The sequence below is a fragment of the Giraffa tippelskirchi genome, chromosome 6 (genome assembly GCF_054371585.1).
Source record: "Giraffa tippelskirchi isolate mGirTip1 chromosome 6, T2T-mGirTip1v1.2.pri, whole genome shotgun sequence".
NCBI lineage: Eukaryota > Metazoa > Chordata > Mammalia > Artiodactyla > Giraffidae > Giraffa > Giraffa tippelskirchi.
In genome coordinates, this window is record NC_137280.1 from 18,847,264 (window position 1) to 18,864,714 (window position 17,451).

The window sequence follows — 17,451 nt, forward strand, 5'->3', positions numbered from 1 at the left end:
TCGTTCAGTCATGTCTGACTCTTGGCAACCCCATGAACCGCAGCACGCCAGGCCTCCCTGTCCATCACCAACTCCCGGAGTCTACCCAGACTCATGTCCATTGAATCGATGATGCCATCCAACCATCTCATCGTCTGTCGTCCCTTCTTCTGTCCTCAATGTTTCCCAGCATCAGGGTCTTTTCAAATGAGTCAGCTCTTCGCGTCATGTGGCCAAAGTATTGGAGTTTCAGCTTCAACATCAGTCCTTCCAACGAACACCCAGGACTGATCTCCTTTAGGATGGACTGGTTGGATCTCCTTGCAGTCCAAGGGACTCTCACGAGTCTTCTCCAACACCACAGTTCAAAAGTATCAATAATGCTAAACCATTGGATTTTTTAAAAAATACTGTTTTTAGATATTTCAAAATAAGTAGTTCTTTGTTTTCCTGAAAAATCTTTATGATTGATTAGGATGAAGTAAGCCCTCTAAGAAGTAAAGGATTGGATTAGATCAAAGGTTAGCATATCTTTTATATAAAAGGCCAAATAGTATTTTACCGTTTGCAAGCCATATGGTTTGTGATACAGCTACTCAACTCTGCCACGTCAGCTTTGCAGTTGTAGCTGAAAGCAGCCATCCCCAGTATGTGCATGAAGTGATGTGGGTGTTGTCAGTAAAACTTTATTTACAAAAACAGGTACAGGTTATGGACATAGTTTGGGTCAGATAATTCTTTGAAATCTCTAGATTGGGCCTTCTGTATTAATTAACATTTGGGCATAGTTAATCTTGATAAAGAACTCGATAAAGAGAGTTCCAGAAAAACATCTATTTCTGCTTTATTGACTATGCCAAAGCCTTTGACTGTGTGGATCACAATAAACTGTGGAAAATTCTGAAAGAGATGGGAATACCAGACCATCTGACCTGTCTCTTGAGAAACCTGTATGCAGGTCAGGAAGCAACAGTTAGAACTGGACATGGAACAACAGACTGGTTCCAAATAGGAAAAGGAGTACGTCAAGGCTGTATATTGTCACCATGCTTATTAACTTATATGCAGAGTACATCGTGAGAAATGCTGGGCTGGAAGAAGGACAAGCTGGAATCAAGATTGCCGGGAGAAATATCAATAACCTCAGATATGCAGATGACACCACCCTTATGGCAGAAAGTGAAGAAGAACTAAAGAGCCGCTTGATGAAAGTGAAAGAGGAGAGTAAAAAAGTTGGCTTAAAGCTTAACGTTCAGAAAACTTAAGATCGTGGCATCTGGTCCCATCACTTCATGGGAAATAGATGGGGAAACAGTGGAAACAGTGTCACACTTTATTTTTTTGGGCTCCAAAATCACTGCTGATGGTGATTGCAGCCATGAAATTAAAAGACACTTACTCCTTGGAAGGAAGGTTATGGCCAATCTACATAGCATATTTAAAAGCAGAGGCATTACTTTGCCAACAAAAGTCCATCTAGTCAAGGCTATGGTTTTTCCAGTGGTCATGTATGGACGTGAGAGTTGGACGGTGAAGAAAGCTGAGCGCAGCAGAATTGATGCTTTTGAACTGTGGTGTTGGAGAAGACTCTTGAGAGTCCCTTGGACTGAAGGAGATCCAATCAATCCATCCTAAAGGAGATCAATCCTGGGTGTTCGTTGGAAGGACTGATGTTGAAGCTGAAACTAATACTTTGGCCACCTCATGTGAAGAGTTGACTCATTGGAAAAGACCCTAATGCTGGGTAGGATTGAGGGCAGGAGGAGAAGGGGACGACAGAGGATGAGATGGCTGGATGGCATCACCGACTCGATGGACATGGGTTTGGGTAGACTCCGGGAGTTGGTGATGGACAGAGAGGCCTGGCGTGCTGCAGTTCATGGGGTCGCAAAGAGTCGGACATGACTGAGCGACTGAACTGAACTGAATCTTGATAAAATGAAATCTTTGGAAGATTAGAATTCTGTATGTGTGGGTGGGTGGCAAAAAACATTGTTAATGGTTTAATTTCTGACCCACACTGAAATCTTACTATCAGGAAATCATTGGGGGATCCAAAGTGGCGTGGGAGATTTGAGGACTCTTCTCAGCATTATTCATAAAGTTCTTTTGCTGCGCTTTCCATTTTTATCTGGTTAGAAACTGGGAATATAGGAAAATGATGCCTCCTGGAAAGGAGTGGGAAAGCACCTCCATTGAATTTACAGTGTTGACAGTATCCTCTGATTTTCACCTTTCCCCGCTTACTGCAGAGTATGGAAACATTGATCATTTCTGAAGAATTTCTGTGTATTTGTGTTTTTATAGTATGCAGGGAAATAACCTTTGCCCAGATAAAAGATTTGTCTTATGAAACCTTTGCTTAAAATTTGTGTTAAAACAAGAAGTTTCCATAGTTTTCTGTACACTGTACTTGAAACCTAGGATCAGACCTAGGGTACCTTGTATAATGGCTTATTTATTATCCTGGCTACAATACTGTCAATACAGTTCTTTATTTTTTATTGCAAACATAATCATCTCTTGCCACACCCACGAAGCCAGTAGTCTCTAGAGGAGGCTGTCGCACAGTGATCTGGGGCAGCTCGGTTACTGTCGCTTTGGTGACTCCATGCTTCTTGGTACCTTGTGCTTTCAGTAAAGGTGCTTTTACCCAGTGCTTCTTAATGGCCACTGAATACAAATGTTAGTGATTTCAGCATGGCTTCTCTCTCTGTCTCATTTCTCTCTTTCTTCCTTCTTTGCTTTCTTCTTCTTTTTTTTTTTTTAGTGAGGTAACATAAATTAACCCTAAAGTTTGAAAATAATTTCAAATCTCCATTTTGCTTTGCTTCTTTTCCAAACTGAGTTCTGCGATGTGCCTCTTTTGCAATAGTTACTGGATGTAAGAGATGGTGAGCTGTATTTCCTCCTTTACCACTCAGTGCATTTGAATTCATTCTCTGTAGGAAACTTGATTTTTCTTTTGCTAGATAGATTTGAGATATACTTACTATAGTTGAATTTCCTATTTGTCTCATAATTTTTTTCTCTTTCTGGGTTTGGCAGGAAGTGGGACTTGTTTTTCTCTTCTAGTAACTTAAGTGTACCTTTTCTGCAGGTTAAACCACAATGACTGGATTAAGCAGTATGAAACACTAGCTGAAATGGTCGTTCCACGGTCTAGCAAGTAAGTAGTAGACTTAAAGCCTGCTCTTTCCTAGAATTCCTTTGGTAGTTTGGGTGTTGGATTAGGAAATATCTTTATCTTTTCTTTGTGGTAAATTTTACAGTTTTGGAACCATCTTTTTTACCTAATAAATGAATTATATTAACTCTAGTTACTATAATTTTAGACTTGGAAGGGCCTTTGCACAGTCTCACCAACCCACTTATGTTTATAGATGTGGAAGTTTGAGGCCACAGAGCTGAAGTGGTTTGCACAGAGTCACACATCTCATAAGTGGCAGAACTGTAACCAAAACCCAGGTCTCTGGTGTGGTACTTTTTCTGCTGTACAAACTTTTTAAGATCCTTCTTTCAGTACTTATCTCATACCTACTGTGTGTCTATAACTCCCCATTTATCTTGTCAAGGAAGTATACCAGAATGGCTACTAGGGTACCATGTTGGTCTGCAGATATTTACTATCACTTTCCAGTGAGCATAGATTCTACCTAATCTGTACTTTCCTCTGAAAAAAAGATTTATGAAGCATTTTTGAACTTATGGATTAATATTCATTGTCTACAGTTCTGTGAAGTAGTTTGGGCAGTTGTTATACTTTTTCTCATAGAGGAATTAAAAATGCAGAAGAGTTAAGTTGTTGCCTAAAGCATATGGCCGTAAAAGTGTCCAATGACAAACTTCAGGTCTTTTCACTGCAAGTTGTGCACTCATGACACTATAGCATATCATCTTTTCCTTATTCTGCCTTTCCACATGAGATACTTACAAAGTAAATAGAAGTACAGTGTGTATGCACCCCCATAGAATTCTTTTGTGTGTATTATCCCTCAAGAGGTGCCAGCATGATGAAAGGAAAGTCTGGGAGGTTGTAGAGAAGTGGTGGTAGTAAGGCCAGGCCCATGAAATATTTTCTTTTCCAGTTTCATTGTGTCATATGGGAGGTAGCTTAGTATAATGGAAAGAGTCCAGGACCCAGGGATCTTGAGTTCTTTTGCTGGTTCTGCTACCAACTTGCTGTGTGACCTAGGGTAAATCTTCTAACATCTCTGGGCCTCATTTTCTTTGTCTGTAAAATGAGCATCACACCTTTGCTGTACACATTATGAGGTCCTTTTAAGACTTGATGAGATATCTGAAGTAGGAGTTCCCTGTTGGCTCAGTGGTAAAGAATCTGCCTGCCAATGTGGGAGACGTGGGTTCAGTCCCGTTCTGGGACGATCCCACATGCCGTGGAGCAGCTGAGCCCGTTGCCACAACTACGAGTTCACACTTGGCAACTAGTGAAGCCTGCATTCCTAGAGCGGGTGCTCTGCAGCAAGAGAAGCCATCTCAGTGAGAAGCCCAAGCACCACAACGAGGAGTAGCCCCTGCTCGCCGCAGCTAGAGAAAAGCCCTCGCAGCAGCGAAGACCCAGCACAGCCAAAAAATAAAGAGAGAAATAATTTTGAAAAGATATATAAAGTAGAAGGTAATATGAATCTTGTAGTTTCATAAATGTTGACTTTTTCTTTTTGAGAACAAAACCACAAACTTGTGCTCATGGTGAATTTTTTTCCCATTTTCGGGGAGTGCTTTCCATTCACACCGGCCCCTCATATGGTAAACTGAAGATTGAGGTGGTGTCTTGATACTAGTTTTCCTCTGAAGCTGTTTATCCGGACAGATGACACGTTCTTAAACCTTGCTCTTTGGAGACCGTTAAAGCCACAGAGATTGACTTGACGTTTGGGGGCGGGGGAGGAGGAGAGTGGGGACGCAGTGCACGTGGCATGTCCTCCTGCGCTGTGGTGAGCCGAGCCTGAGTCCAGGGGAGTGGTATGTAAGCCCAGGTTTACTTGGGAAGAAGGACTTCAGAAATATTACTTCAGGGATTTACATTGTTTGAAAATAAACTTTAGTAGTTTAAAGGAAAAAATTTCAGATGCTGCCAGTTGAGTATAGGCAATACCTATCTTCTGAATGACCCCCTGAGCACCCCCAGCCCTTCCTTACTCAGTGAAAACATCTGTTTATCTGTTTGGAAGTTTTAAAGACTGATTTCAGATCACCTCCTTGAAAAGGTATTTGAGTAGTCATTGAAAACAGAGCAGTAACTCAACCAGCCCTGAAGAGGATGGTTAGTTTATGTGAGGCAAACAAGTTTTAGTGGGTCAATCTGAAATTTTATACACTGTTCAGGAAAGAGCTCTATGACCTATGCTGGATTTTTTGCTGATCCTAATAACTAAAATTTTTGAGTAATTACTATGTGCTAGTTATTGTTCTAAGTGCCTTATTTTAAACTGAATTTTAAGTAGCAACACTCACTTATTGCTTTTTGGTACAATACTTGAGTGATTACTCTTGGAAGCAGTGAAGATGAAAGTGGACTTTTGAGGAAGAAGAATAGATTGAAAAAGACCATCTTCAAACCTAAAGAAATAATTTCACTTAAACACACAAAATCTAGCTATTTGCAAAATGTTCTGCATAAATCTTAAAAGATTGGACCATGTGAAATACTGCCGTTATTGGGTAGCTAAGTGCAAAGACATGTATAAATGCTGCATCAGAGTTCACACAGCCAGAGAAGTGGAGGCTAGACTGTTGTTCCGCTTCTTTTTGTTGGAGAAACTGTTCAAAAAGAGGTGCTTTTCTCTTACAGTTTCACAATTACCGCTTAGCTGTTTGTCTTTCTACTTTGGCCTGTTCAGATAAACTAGTTGGGTCAGATCATTGGTTGACTCTGGCCTTTTCTCTGTTGTGGGAAACAGCACCACAGACTTGGTGGTGCTTCACAGAAGCTGTTTTTTTCAGGGAGCTAGAGTAGAAGAAGCAGAGGATGCTAGCAAGGAAGACTTAAAAAAAAATGACACTAGCCATTGGGCAGAGAAAAGTTTCATCTGTGCTTTGGAGCTGGGATTGCAAAGATAATTTATGACGAAAAGCAGGAAAGATGCTTTGGCAGTGAAATGGGTCAGTTGATTGGAGCAGAGCAGATGGCAGGACTGAGCCTTGGAGAGGTAAGAAGGGAACAGGAAGAGCTCGTAAGCTCCAGAAGCACTGCCACACATGTAGGTGACTGACAATGCCATGAGACAGCTGAAAAGCACTGACTTTTAGTTTCGTCTTCGCTTGGTTACACGGATGAGAATATACTGTTACTGCTTGTACACAACAGTAGAACTGAATGCAGAGTTTGGAGACTCAGACCTGCAGCTCACAGACTGTTATCTCCACTTGGTTTCTGTAGGCTGTCCCCCTTGGTCTCACCCTCAACCTCTAGAAAGGCTTTACCTCTGAAATCTTGAACTGTAACTCAGCCTTCTTTCCATCTTTTTCAGTGCCACAGAATCGGCTATTGTCCACGCCTGCGGCCCCCACCCCTTTGCTTGCATGGGCCTTCAAAATGGCAGAGGACTAAAGTTTAAAAGATCAGCTGAGATTTTATAAGATCAGTTTAAAAGATGAATATGATATTGGTGGCATATTGTTAGAATCTGAGATCGCCTGTCAAGTTGGATTTGGCTCTGTTTTGATCCCAGTTTGCACATTACTGAGTCAGTTCTGGCAAACCTGAAGATCATTAAAGGCTTTTTTAAATCAAGTTCTGCCCACTTGGTAGCTGCCTTGCTTTGGATCTGATGGGCACTGGGAGCAAGAACTAAGTGTGATAGTCTCAAGAGGGCACAGATTAAAAGGGGTGGGCCAGGCCTCTGGGGGCAGGGCTGGAGAGAGAAAGAGAGAATTCAGATTCCAAAAGAGAAGAGGGTGTTTAGCCAGGAAGCAGGGAGAGTCTGGAAACCAACCAGCTGCTGGACAGTTTGTCCTTGGCTGGCCTGTTGCTGATAGAGATTGAAAAGCATGGTTCTTAGAGTTTGGAAGATTTTCCTGAGGTGACGCTTAATTTTGCTGGTTAGGAAGAAATGTGCCAGGGGCCTGTTAAGACACTGTAAATAAAAACATCATAAAGACTGAGTGTCCTTGGTGTTTGAGGCAGTACAGGTGAAAAGCACAGAGGGTTCAGGGAGGGCTGCCATACCTTTCCGTTTGTTCCTCCTCCCCCCCGTTTCTGAATTCTGCCCTCAATGTGAGTGTGAGCAATAAATATAAAGGTTTAAATGGACTTTTTCTTTCTTTCTCTAGTGTTCTCTCAGAGGACCAAGACAGTTACCTATGTAATGTCACCTTGTTTAGGAAGGCAGTTGATGACTTCAGACACAAAGCCAGGGAAAACAAGTAAGATTATTATTTAAAATTTTTTTTTTAATTTCTTAGATTACCTATACTTTCTGTGGACAATTTTGGTTTTCTTTTTTTTCTTAATTTAGATTCATCGTCCGTGACTTCCAATATAATGAAGAGGAGATGAAAGCAGACAAAGAAGAAATGAACAGGCTTTCTACTGACAAGAAAAAGCAATTTGTATGTGTTTTTAATATTTAATATTATCAGTGTTAAGCAGAAGAAAAACTGGTACTGCTTTTCTTTAAAAGAAAAAACTTTTCTGATTTTGATTTTAGTTATTTGTTTCTATTAAATAGTCAGAGTTTTCTCTAAGCAAGCTGAGATCTGTGAATTGTTATCTTAAAATGTATATTTTAAAATTAATCCCTCTAAGTCCATATCAAAAGTTAATTTTAAATACAGTGTTTTGATTAATGCCCCTATAGCGAGGGGTCATTTTAATTAAGTAATTGTTCTCTCTTTTCAGTAGGAAATTTCATTTTCTTGAGGCAGCATTTTTTTTTAATGCTGTAGTCTTTTACTGAAGGAATTTGTATTTAAACCATTGGTGAGTTAGTATGTTCTAGGCACAGTGGAGAACAGGGATGGAATTGTGAGTGAAAGATAGTGTTGACTTTCTTGCTATCCTCAAGTAAAGGATTTTTGCGAAGATTAAAGAGTGTATAGAAGGGAAAACATGATGAGTGAAAATGTGTTTCTCTTGTAATGCAAGAGGAAACAAAAGCACATTCCATTTAGAATTATTTCCAAGTACTTTATAAACCATAACATCTCAGTTGGACGAAAACTAACCCTAATGAAGTAACGTCAAGTAAAACCAGCTGGTTGAGGGGGAGATCCAAAACCCTAAAAGAACAGATATTTTAACCAGAAACTTTCACTTTGTTGTGTTGTTATCCTTTTTGCATAAATTGATTGCTGTATCCAAATGAGCCTAGTAATATTACCCAAATAACTGTTAGCTGAACTGATCGTGTGTGTCTTTTGAGTATGGAGAAATGGTAATAAGTTGTTTGAAGTTTGTTTCTTTTAAAGACGTGTTTTTATTTAGTACTAGGAATCATATTGAATAGTTTAGTAAGTTCATAAAGAATTTATGCTGTCAATACATAATAGAATCATTAAGAAATTAGAACATAATGAGCAAGTTTTAGGGATCTAGGTCAACCCCCTGATTTTACAGATGAGAAAACTAATACCTAGAAATATTAAATGACTTACTACATATTTTTCCTGTTCCTGAGAAGTTGTTCGTAATTAATTTCTATTTTGAATGTATTAAATGCTTAACAGTATTGGATAGTAAATTTAGATTTTTATACTTTGGTTTTCAAATCTATAGGACACTTCTATATTCTGTATCATTTTAAATGACTTTCACTAAAGTATATGCCTTTTTGAGAATTCCCTGGCAGTCCTGGTGGTTAGTACTCCGCACTTTCACTGCAGCAACCATGAGTTTGATCCCTAATCAGGGAACTAAGATTCTGCAAGTTGCACAGCATGGCCCCCAAAAAGAAAAATACACACACACACACACATACACACACCCACACATGCCTTTTTCTGTGTAGTGAAGAAAGTCAATGGATATTTGTATCTACACACACACACACACACACACACACCACACACACATACACGCCTTTTTCTGTGTAGTGAAGAGAGTCAATGGATATTTGTATCTACTGAGGTTACACAGTAGTAGCTAACCTTTTCATCTTATGTAAGGTAAAGTATGCAACATATGAGAATAATGAAACATTTTTAAAGTGAATTACAATGTGATTGGGGCTTCCCTGGTAGCACAGATGGTAGAGAATCCACCTGCACTGCAGGAGACATGGGTTCGATCCCTAGGTTGGGAAGATCCTCTGGAGAAGGGAATATCGACCCACTCCAGTATTCTCGCCTAGAGAATCCCCATGGACAAAGGACCGTGGCAGGCTACAGTTCATGGGGTCGCGAAGAGTTGCACATGACTGAGCAACTGAGCACACAGACACATAATATGATTGAATTCTCCTTAAGGTTCTTACTGGATAGTTACTCCTTTAAAAATACTTGATTTCTAACTGCCATTTTCAAGACCAAATTTGTGGTGATTCTCTGTTTCTTTCTATAGGGACCACTGGTACGGTGGCTGAAAGTGAATTTCAGTGAGGCGTTTATTGCGTGGATTCATGTGAAAGCTCTGAGGGTTTTTGTTGAGTCTGTTTTGAGGTAAAGAAAGCCAATTGAGAAACTTGGAACTAAAGAATGTGTAGATCCCTTGACATTGCACCTCTTTATTTAAACACAGTCTGCTAATAGGAAATTGATTTGGAGAAACCAAAGGGCTACTCATGAGGGAGAGATTGTCAGTATCATATTGCTTATGACGTGCATGTTGGTCTTGCCCTTAATACCGAGTTTAGAAAAAGATCATGCTGCTGTGCTCTGGTTCTTTCCATATTCTGTGCTTAAGTTAAACATAGGTTATGAATATTAGTCAGTGTTTGTTTAAAAGTCCTATCACATATTTTACATGTAGTTTGATACACAGTATACCTTATTTGAAGTCCTCGTTTCACAGTAGCCTAAAATATTTTATTACTTTGAGATACTTAAAATCTCAACCATCTTGTGATGCTCTGTACATGTTGCTCATATTAGAAATAGTTCAAAATATTTATCTGCCATCATGCTATTTGTAAATTTCTTTGAATTTCCATAGTAGATGGGTAATCTCATGCATTTTTTTTTCATATTCTTTATTATCGTGAAGGAATCAATAGTTGACTCTCCATATTCTTGGGTTCCAAATCCATGGACTCAACCAACTGTGGATTGAAAATATTTGAACAAGAAATTCCAGAAAGTTCTAAAAAACAAAACTTCAATTTACTGGGCACTAGTACTCTTGCCTGGAAACTCCCATGGACGGAGGAGCCTGGTAGGCTGCAGTCCATGGGGTCGCTAGGAGTCGGACACGACTGAGCAACTTCCCTTTCACTTTTCACTTTCATGCATTGGAGAAGGAAATGGCACCCCACTCCAGTGTTCTTGCCTGGAGAATCCCAGGGACGGGGGAGCCTGGTGGGCTGCCATCTGTGGGGTCGCACAGAGTCGGACACGACTGAAGCAACTTGGCAGCAGCAATAGTGGCAGCAGCAATAGCAGCAGCAGCAATGATTTACATAGCATTTGCATTTTATTTACAACTAATTACATAGCATTTACATTGTATTATAAGTAACCTAGAGATGATTTAAAGTATATGGGAGGATATATGTAGATTATACACAAATCTTACACCATTTTATTTAAGAGACTTGAGCATCCTTGGATTTTGGTATTCACAGGGGTCCTGGAGCCAATTCCCTGCATATACCTAGAGACAATGTACTAAATTTACACATTATCACTGTCTGCTGAGGGTGGTCATAAATTACTTGAAAATTGAAGAGTAATTAAAAGTAATTCCTAGTAGACAGTTGGCTCTCATTTTAAAGATTTCTAGTGGACAGTGAGGACCAGAGAAGGTGTGAGTTTCTGAACTTGTAAAGGTGGTTATTAAAATGAGGCACCTTCTCCCCATTAACAGTGATTAAAGAAGAGTATGAGAATATTTGCTTTTAAACAGAAAATCTCTGCATACGTTTGCTTGTGTTACATCCTGTATTTCTGCTTCCTTATAAGGTATGGCTTGCCAGTGAACTTCCAAGCAATGCTCCTTCAGCCCAATAAGAAAACAATGAAGAAACTAAGAGAAGTATTATATGAATTGTATAAACATCTAGACAGCAGCGCAGCAGCCATTATTGATGTAAGTATTTATTAGCCTGGTAGAATAGGAACTGGATGAATTTCAGAAAAAATTATTGGAAGAAGATGTTATTTAATTGCTTTAATATTCTCAATTTGTTAGTAAATAATTTACCTTGCTTACCCCATTTTATAGTAGTTGCTTCTTGGTATTTCTAAAAGCCAGTCATTATTTTGCTGTAGATCTGATGTTTATAGCTGCAGAAATACACACACAAGCAATGATACTAGTTGTTTACAAGAATTACAGATTGCAGAGAGGAAGAAAATAAGTCACTACTGTAACTTTATTTGGTAGAAGTAGCAGAGTCAGTAGAGCATTTTTAAAGGGAATTATCATTTCTCTAAAATGGTGTATGTTTATATCTTTTTTTAAAACAGAAATGTATGAACATTTATGCATACAAAAATGTGTGCTTTTTGTTGTTGCTGTTGTTTAAAATTGTAGCAGGCTTTTATATTTTTGTTGCAAATACCTTGCTGATATTTTTCCTCTAGTTTAGAATGGCAGTATTTCACATGTGCATTAGTTAGAACCCATGGAAGAAAAATCAAGGTTTTTTAATGGAAGAAAATGGAGGAAATGACTCTAAATTTTTGTGGAATTGTTGATTATATGTGAAGTCTAACTAATGCATAATTTCATACCAGTAAATTCTTATAACATGCATACATACTAAGTGGTATCAGTAAAAATCACAGTTGCTTTATTTTTATCCATCATTTTGTAAGCCTTGTATCTCATAAACTCAATACCCCAAGCCTGAGACTAAAAAAGTATTTTTATACAGTATGCATAGAAAAGGACAGTGGAGTCATGGTTAAACCCACACAGGCTTTGAGGGCCGAGTACTTGAATCTGGCATTACTACTCACTTGCTCTGTTTCCCAGGGCAGGTCAGCCTTTCTGAGATTGTTTCCTTATTTGCAGAATGGAGTTACAATGTCAAACTCAGATTAAATTAGGAAAAATGTATAAACTTAGCCCAGTTCATTAAGAAGGTACAAGCATACCTCATTTCATTGTGCTTTATTTTATTGAACTTTGCAGATACTGCACTTTTTACAAATTGAAGGTTTGTGGCAACTGTGCATTGTCAGATGATGGTTCTCATTTTTTAGCAATCAACTATTTTTTAAATTAAGATAGGTACATTGTTTATTAAGACAAAAGGCTATTGCACACTTAGTAGACTGTAGTGTAAGTGTAAACATATCATTAATATGCAATGGGAAACCAAAAAATTCATGTGACTTGGCTTATGGTGACACTTGCTTAATTGCGGTGGTCTGGATTGGAATCTGCTATCTCCAAGGTATGCCTGTGAATGGTAATATTTTTTCTTTCTCTTTTTTCATTTCTCTAAGTACTTAGTTGAATAATCATCTGATTTTTCCATAGGCTCCTATGGATATTCCAGGCTTAAACCTGAGTCAACAGGAATACTACCCCTATGTGTACTATAAGATCGATTGCAACTTGCTGGAATTCAAGTAAAATGAGCCCTCCAGACAGCCCTGTCCTCGTGTCGGTGTTGGTGTTTGCTAACAGACATAGGCTGCAGTAGGGCCGCACTTTTAACTCTGTTTTACCCCTTGCTTGCTTCTCACCTCCTCTCCTAGGCGCCTTCTCTCCTAGAGGTCCATTTCACAACATTTTCTTTTTAAAAGGAAATTATATGTCTTGTTTCTTTTTATTGATCAGGTCTGTAAATGTGTACTGAAAAAAAAATCAGAGTTTATTTATGAACTGAATAGTTTATTTAAAAAGGTCTTTCCTCATCCATATTGTGGTCTGCATTAATTCCATTTGTTACTGTTGTGACAAAAGCCTTGTTTACAAGGGAATGGTGTAAACAGTTATGCCATTTTGTTCACTGTATTTAGTAGACATAATTGTTTAATAGTTACTGAATAGTGATGTAAAGAAATGTGACAATATTCAGGTATGTGCTTTCTGAATGTTTCAAATTACAATCTCTGAGCACTGTTGACACTCACAGGAGAGAATAAAATTACCTGTGCAAAGGTGGGTTGTGGTGTGCCTAACTTCCAAAGAGTACAGTTCAGTTTGAGAGCTTAATAAACGGTGTCATCACTAACTCCCTGTGCCGCTTTCAGGACTGTGCTATATATACCAAGAGATGACCATCATGGCTGACTTGCGTGATGATTCAAGTGTGCCAAATCTAGGTCCAAGCACCAATTGGAAGATTATTTTTGAACATGTGATGGGTATTTATATTTGCACACTAGACTTTGGGGTACCTCAATTAGGAAGTAGGGCCAGTTTTGAATAAAGTTTAGTAGAACTCTGCTGCTTTAGTCGTTTGTTTTGTCTTAAGTCCTTACTGTATGTTTGTTTTTTAAGATTGTTAATTTTGCCCTCATCTTGATGTTGATGTTATTTTTGATACAGTTTGAAAAGAGGCATGGCTAGCCTTTTTTTTTTTTTGGCTAGCCTTATAGATCTCTGAAATGAGACTTAGGTTAATGTCCTGAGTGAGCTTTTGAAAGCGGGTTTTGTGGCAGTGCCTCCTTTATTATGTCCTCACAGGCTTGTAAATGAAAGAGGTTTTTACATTTTAAGGGCATTTCTAAACGATCATATTCCATCTAGAAAATTAGCCTCCTAAATCCGTTTGGTTTCAAAATTGTATATTGTTAAGTCAGAAGTAATGGTTAACTTCAAACAAATCCAGACTCCTATAAAGTAAAACGTGAGGCCACCCTTCCTGCCCCCTCAATTTATTCTTTGCAAGGAAGTTTTTACAGTTTTTCAGGTTTTATCCTATATCTCTATAACATACAGTATCCACACAGTTTATTTTTAGATAAAAATGATACCACATACCACACATACTCTGTCACTCACTTTTTTGCTTACCTAGTGTTCGTTGTTGTTTGGTCACTCAGTCGTGTCCAACTCTTCAGAACCTAAGATTTCCGACTGCCTGGCTCTTTCTCTTCCTCTCATGCCTGCAGTCTCCAGTAGGCACTGAATGATTGAGGCAAGCACATTCCATAATCTCTTTCAAGATAGACAGTAATGTGGAGAAGGCATGGAGTATGGGTCATCAGATAATGAACTCTGACACTCTTTGGCCCGGAACACTTGGACAGTGTGTCCAGGTGTTCCGTGCTAGTTTTTATATCCTACGTTATTCAGCCTGGGAGATTTTTTTCCTACTTGCTGGAGTCACCCTTCAGCAGACACTGTATGTTCTGCGTGGAGCTTTTTGAATAAACACATATTAAGTAGTACCTTTAAAGTAATACTGTGTATGTAACAGATACTCAGCAGATGTGAACTTTGCTCTCACTTTAAATAGCCCCAGATGTTGGAAATTAACATATACACAAGGTTAAAAGGGCTTCCCAGGTGGCACTAGTGGTAAAGAACCTGCCTGCCAATGCAGGAGATACTAGAGACTCAGGTTCGCTCCTTAGGTCAGGAAGATCTCTTGGAGAAGAGCATGCAGCCCATTCCAGTATTCATGCCTGGAGAATCCCATGAATAGAGGAGCCTGGCAGGCTATGGTCCATAGGGTCGCAAAGAGTTGGACACAGCTAAAGTGACTTAGCACACACACACAAGGTTAAAAATTGTATACACAAATATGGAACAGCTTATAATGAAAACCTTGCTGGCCTTTAGAAAAAACGTGGTTATTGTTTCCTGTTAACAGTAAAAGATGGTGTGTCCTAGAAAGTCTGTAACAGTATTATGTTCTAGAGGAAATGTGTTGAAAACTTCCCTAATTTAGTGCTTGTCTCTAAATTGAAGTTTACCCATTTCAGTATTATAAACTTTTTTAAGGTCTTTATTTTGCTAGCATAGATAGTTTTATGTTAACATATGAATGTAATTCTGCCCTTTTAAAAAGTAATACAACACATCAGAACTATTTACTGGCAGATTTACCCATAGCCGAGTCCAGTGACTTGTGAGAGGAAAAAGGAAACAGAATAAAACCATGGAAGTGATTAGCAGTATAGAATACCCCCTGGGATTGTTTAGCTAGATTAAAAAAATGAAACTGAGGAGAAACAGGACAACACCCTTCATATCAAGAATGGTCAAAATAATGCAAGAAGAAAAAAGTGTACAACAAAGCAAAAGGCAGGCAGCACACACAAGCGACATTTCCTAACAGTTGCTCAGTATTGAACTTTATTACATCCACAGTGGTTCTTTACCTGCAGAATTTAATACAAGTGCAAATTCATTGCTAAATTCTCTAGAGCTGTGGTTAACAGTCTGAGGAATTACCTACAAACCACAGAGTTTCAGATGCTAGTGTCAGCCAATTGCAATCTGAGACTGTCTTTTAAAGATTCATCTTCTGAACCCCTCCACCCAGATGGGGTTGTTGACTTAAAATTTGTGAGCTTCTTGAGGTCTCATTCAGATAGTGATTCTTCTCTATTTTACACAGACAACACTTAATAGGATCATCATGGATAAGTCAGCTTTTCCTACCCTGTCAGCCAGACCAGCATTCTATATCTACATGGAACAGGAGAAACAGAAAGCTCTGCCTTGGCCAAAACTGACCAGCGTTGGTGTTATTGCCCTTGCAAGGCCATAGAGTATCAAGTTGAAATTTGCAAAGATCAGCTAAAATGATCAAAGTCCCATTTTTAATCTTTTAATGGAAAATCCACTGTGGGTATGATTTATCACTACTTAAAAAGTGTAAAAGTACAGCCATAACACAGTTTGAAAGAATGGTTTCTGTAAGGAAACAACAAAAGATACCAAAAGTGAAAAATAAATTGGATGCAGCAAAAATTTTGTTGATGTTTGACCAAAAGTGGAGTAAACAGTATGTATGACACTGCCTTAAACATGAAAGTAGTAGTTGTTTTCTGTTTTTAACTAGAGGATAAACTAGAATGTCAAACCTAAAAAGAACTCGCATGGGTCTCACCATACTTGCATGGGTCTCACCGTTTCCTAGGTATGTAGATGACCTCGTTGAATAGTTCTGTGACAAATCATTCTTATCTTTTTCACCAACACAACTGGCCAGATTTTACAGTGATCGGTATACATATGTGGGCTGATTCTCAGAATAATTACAGGTCAGTACAGGTTTTAATGTGTTACTAGAAACAATTTGTTTTTTTTAAGTTGAGACCACGCAAGTACTTTGTTTTACCACAAGAGGGCAGTCTGGTGCCGTTGAAAAGCTAACAGTCTCTTTCCCCCCTTCACTGCCCCTCAGGTTAGTTGTGAAATACACAGTTTAGAGAAGCCCATTCTGATTTGTTATATTTTGTTACAAGTATTTATTAATGTAAGTTCTTAGGTGCCAGCCAGTGACAGAGTTTTCACAAAAAATAAAATGAAAAAAATAAGGATGTCTGTGTGTACCTGTATAATCACTTACTTAGCAAACAGTTATTGAGCAACTATGTACCAGGCATTGTTTTAGGTACAGGGCATATACCTAAATGATGCTGGGCAGTAAAAAGGCACAGTGGCTGCCTTGGTGGGCCTTACAACAAGGTCATCTGGTGGCAGCCTTACTTGACAAAGTATAAACTTGGCAACCCCAAATAGGAAAAAGTATTTTACCGATCTGTGAAATCCAAAGTCTGAAAACAGTTAAGGATATCGGTCCAAAAAAGTCAACCTGTCATTTCTGTGAGTGGGTACAGAATAGACTAATTTTTTTCAGATCTGACCACATGGTTGGTCTGGTTCAGCACTGTCCAAGAGATTTTCCTGTGGTGATGGACATTCTGTGTCCCTGCTACCCAGTGTGGTAGCCTCTATCACACGTGGCCACAGGTCACTTGAAGTGTGGCTGGGGTGAGTGAGGGATTGCACTTGTAATCTTATTTGAATTTAGTTAATGTGGACAGCTACAGGTGACTGGTGGCTAGCGCACTGTGTCAGGTTGGACACACTGGAGCAATGAGCTGTTCTGCCCTTGATGTTCTAACATGCCGCATATCTGTTGGCTCTGTCTCTTAACTGGCAGAGCCAGCCCAGCTTCTTTTCACTTTGATTGCCAGACTTGATTTCCCAGGAGAGCAAGGGCTTGCTTTCTGGGTCATTGTTGATGGGCCTCAGATTGCTACACGAGATAGCTTTCTCTTTGATCACAAAAGACAGCTACGTACACTTTGTGCGCAGGAGGGTAAACCAGTTGCAGTGTTGAAAGGCCAAAAGCTGTTTCTGATGGGAAATATTGAATCAGTGGAATTGAAAACACAGCTGGGCGGCTCTAAAGGGAGTGTCATTTCTCCTGTCAGTCT

The 17,451-nt window shown here is 39.1% G+C and overlaps 1 protein-coding gene across 2 annotated transcripts in view; it reads left to right on the forward strand.

Moving 5' to 3' along the window:
- ATP6V1C1 (ATPase H+ transporting V1 subunit C1) overlaps nucleotides 1–13,498 on the forward strand; it is a 40,431-nt gene extending 26,933 nt beyond the window's left edge. For both annotated transcript variants that reach the window (XM_081503543.1, XM_081503542.1), the window contains exons 8-13: nucleotides 3,080–3,148; nucleotides 7,273–7,365; nucleotides 7,458–7,551; nucleotides 9,500–9,597; nucleotides 11,056–11,182; nucleotides 12,584–13,498. In XM_081503543.1, the coding sequence (XP_081359669.1) occupies nucleotides 3,080–3,148; nucleotides 7,273–7,365; nucleotides 7,458–7,551; nucleotides 9,500–9,597; nucleotides 11,056–11,182; nucleotides 12,584–12,679 (577 nt within the window). In that variant the 3' untranslated portion in view covers nucleotides 12,680–13,498. The remainder of the gene's footprint in view (nucleotides 1–3,079; nucleotides 3,149–7,272; nucleotides 7,366–7,457; nucleotides 7,552–9,499; nucleotides 9,598–11,055; nucleotides 11,183–12,583) is intronic.
- The last annotated feature ends 3,953 nt before the right edge of the window (nucleotides 13,499–17,451 follow it).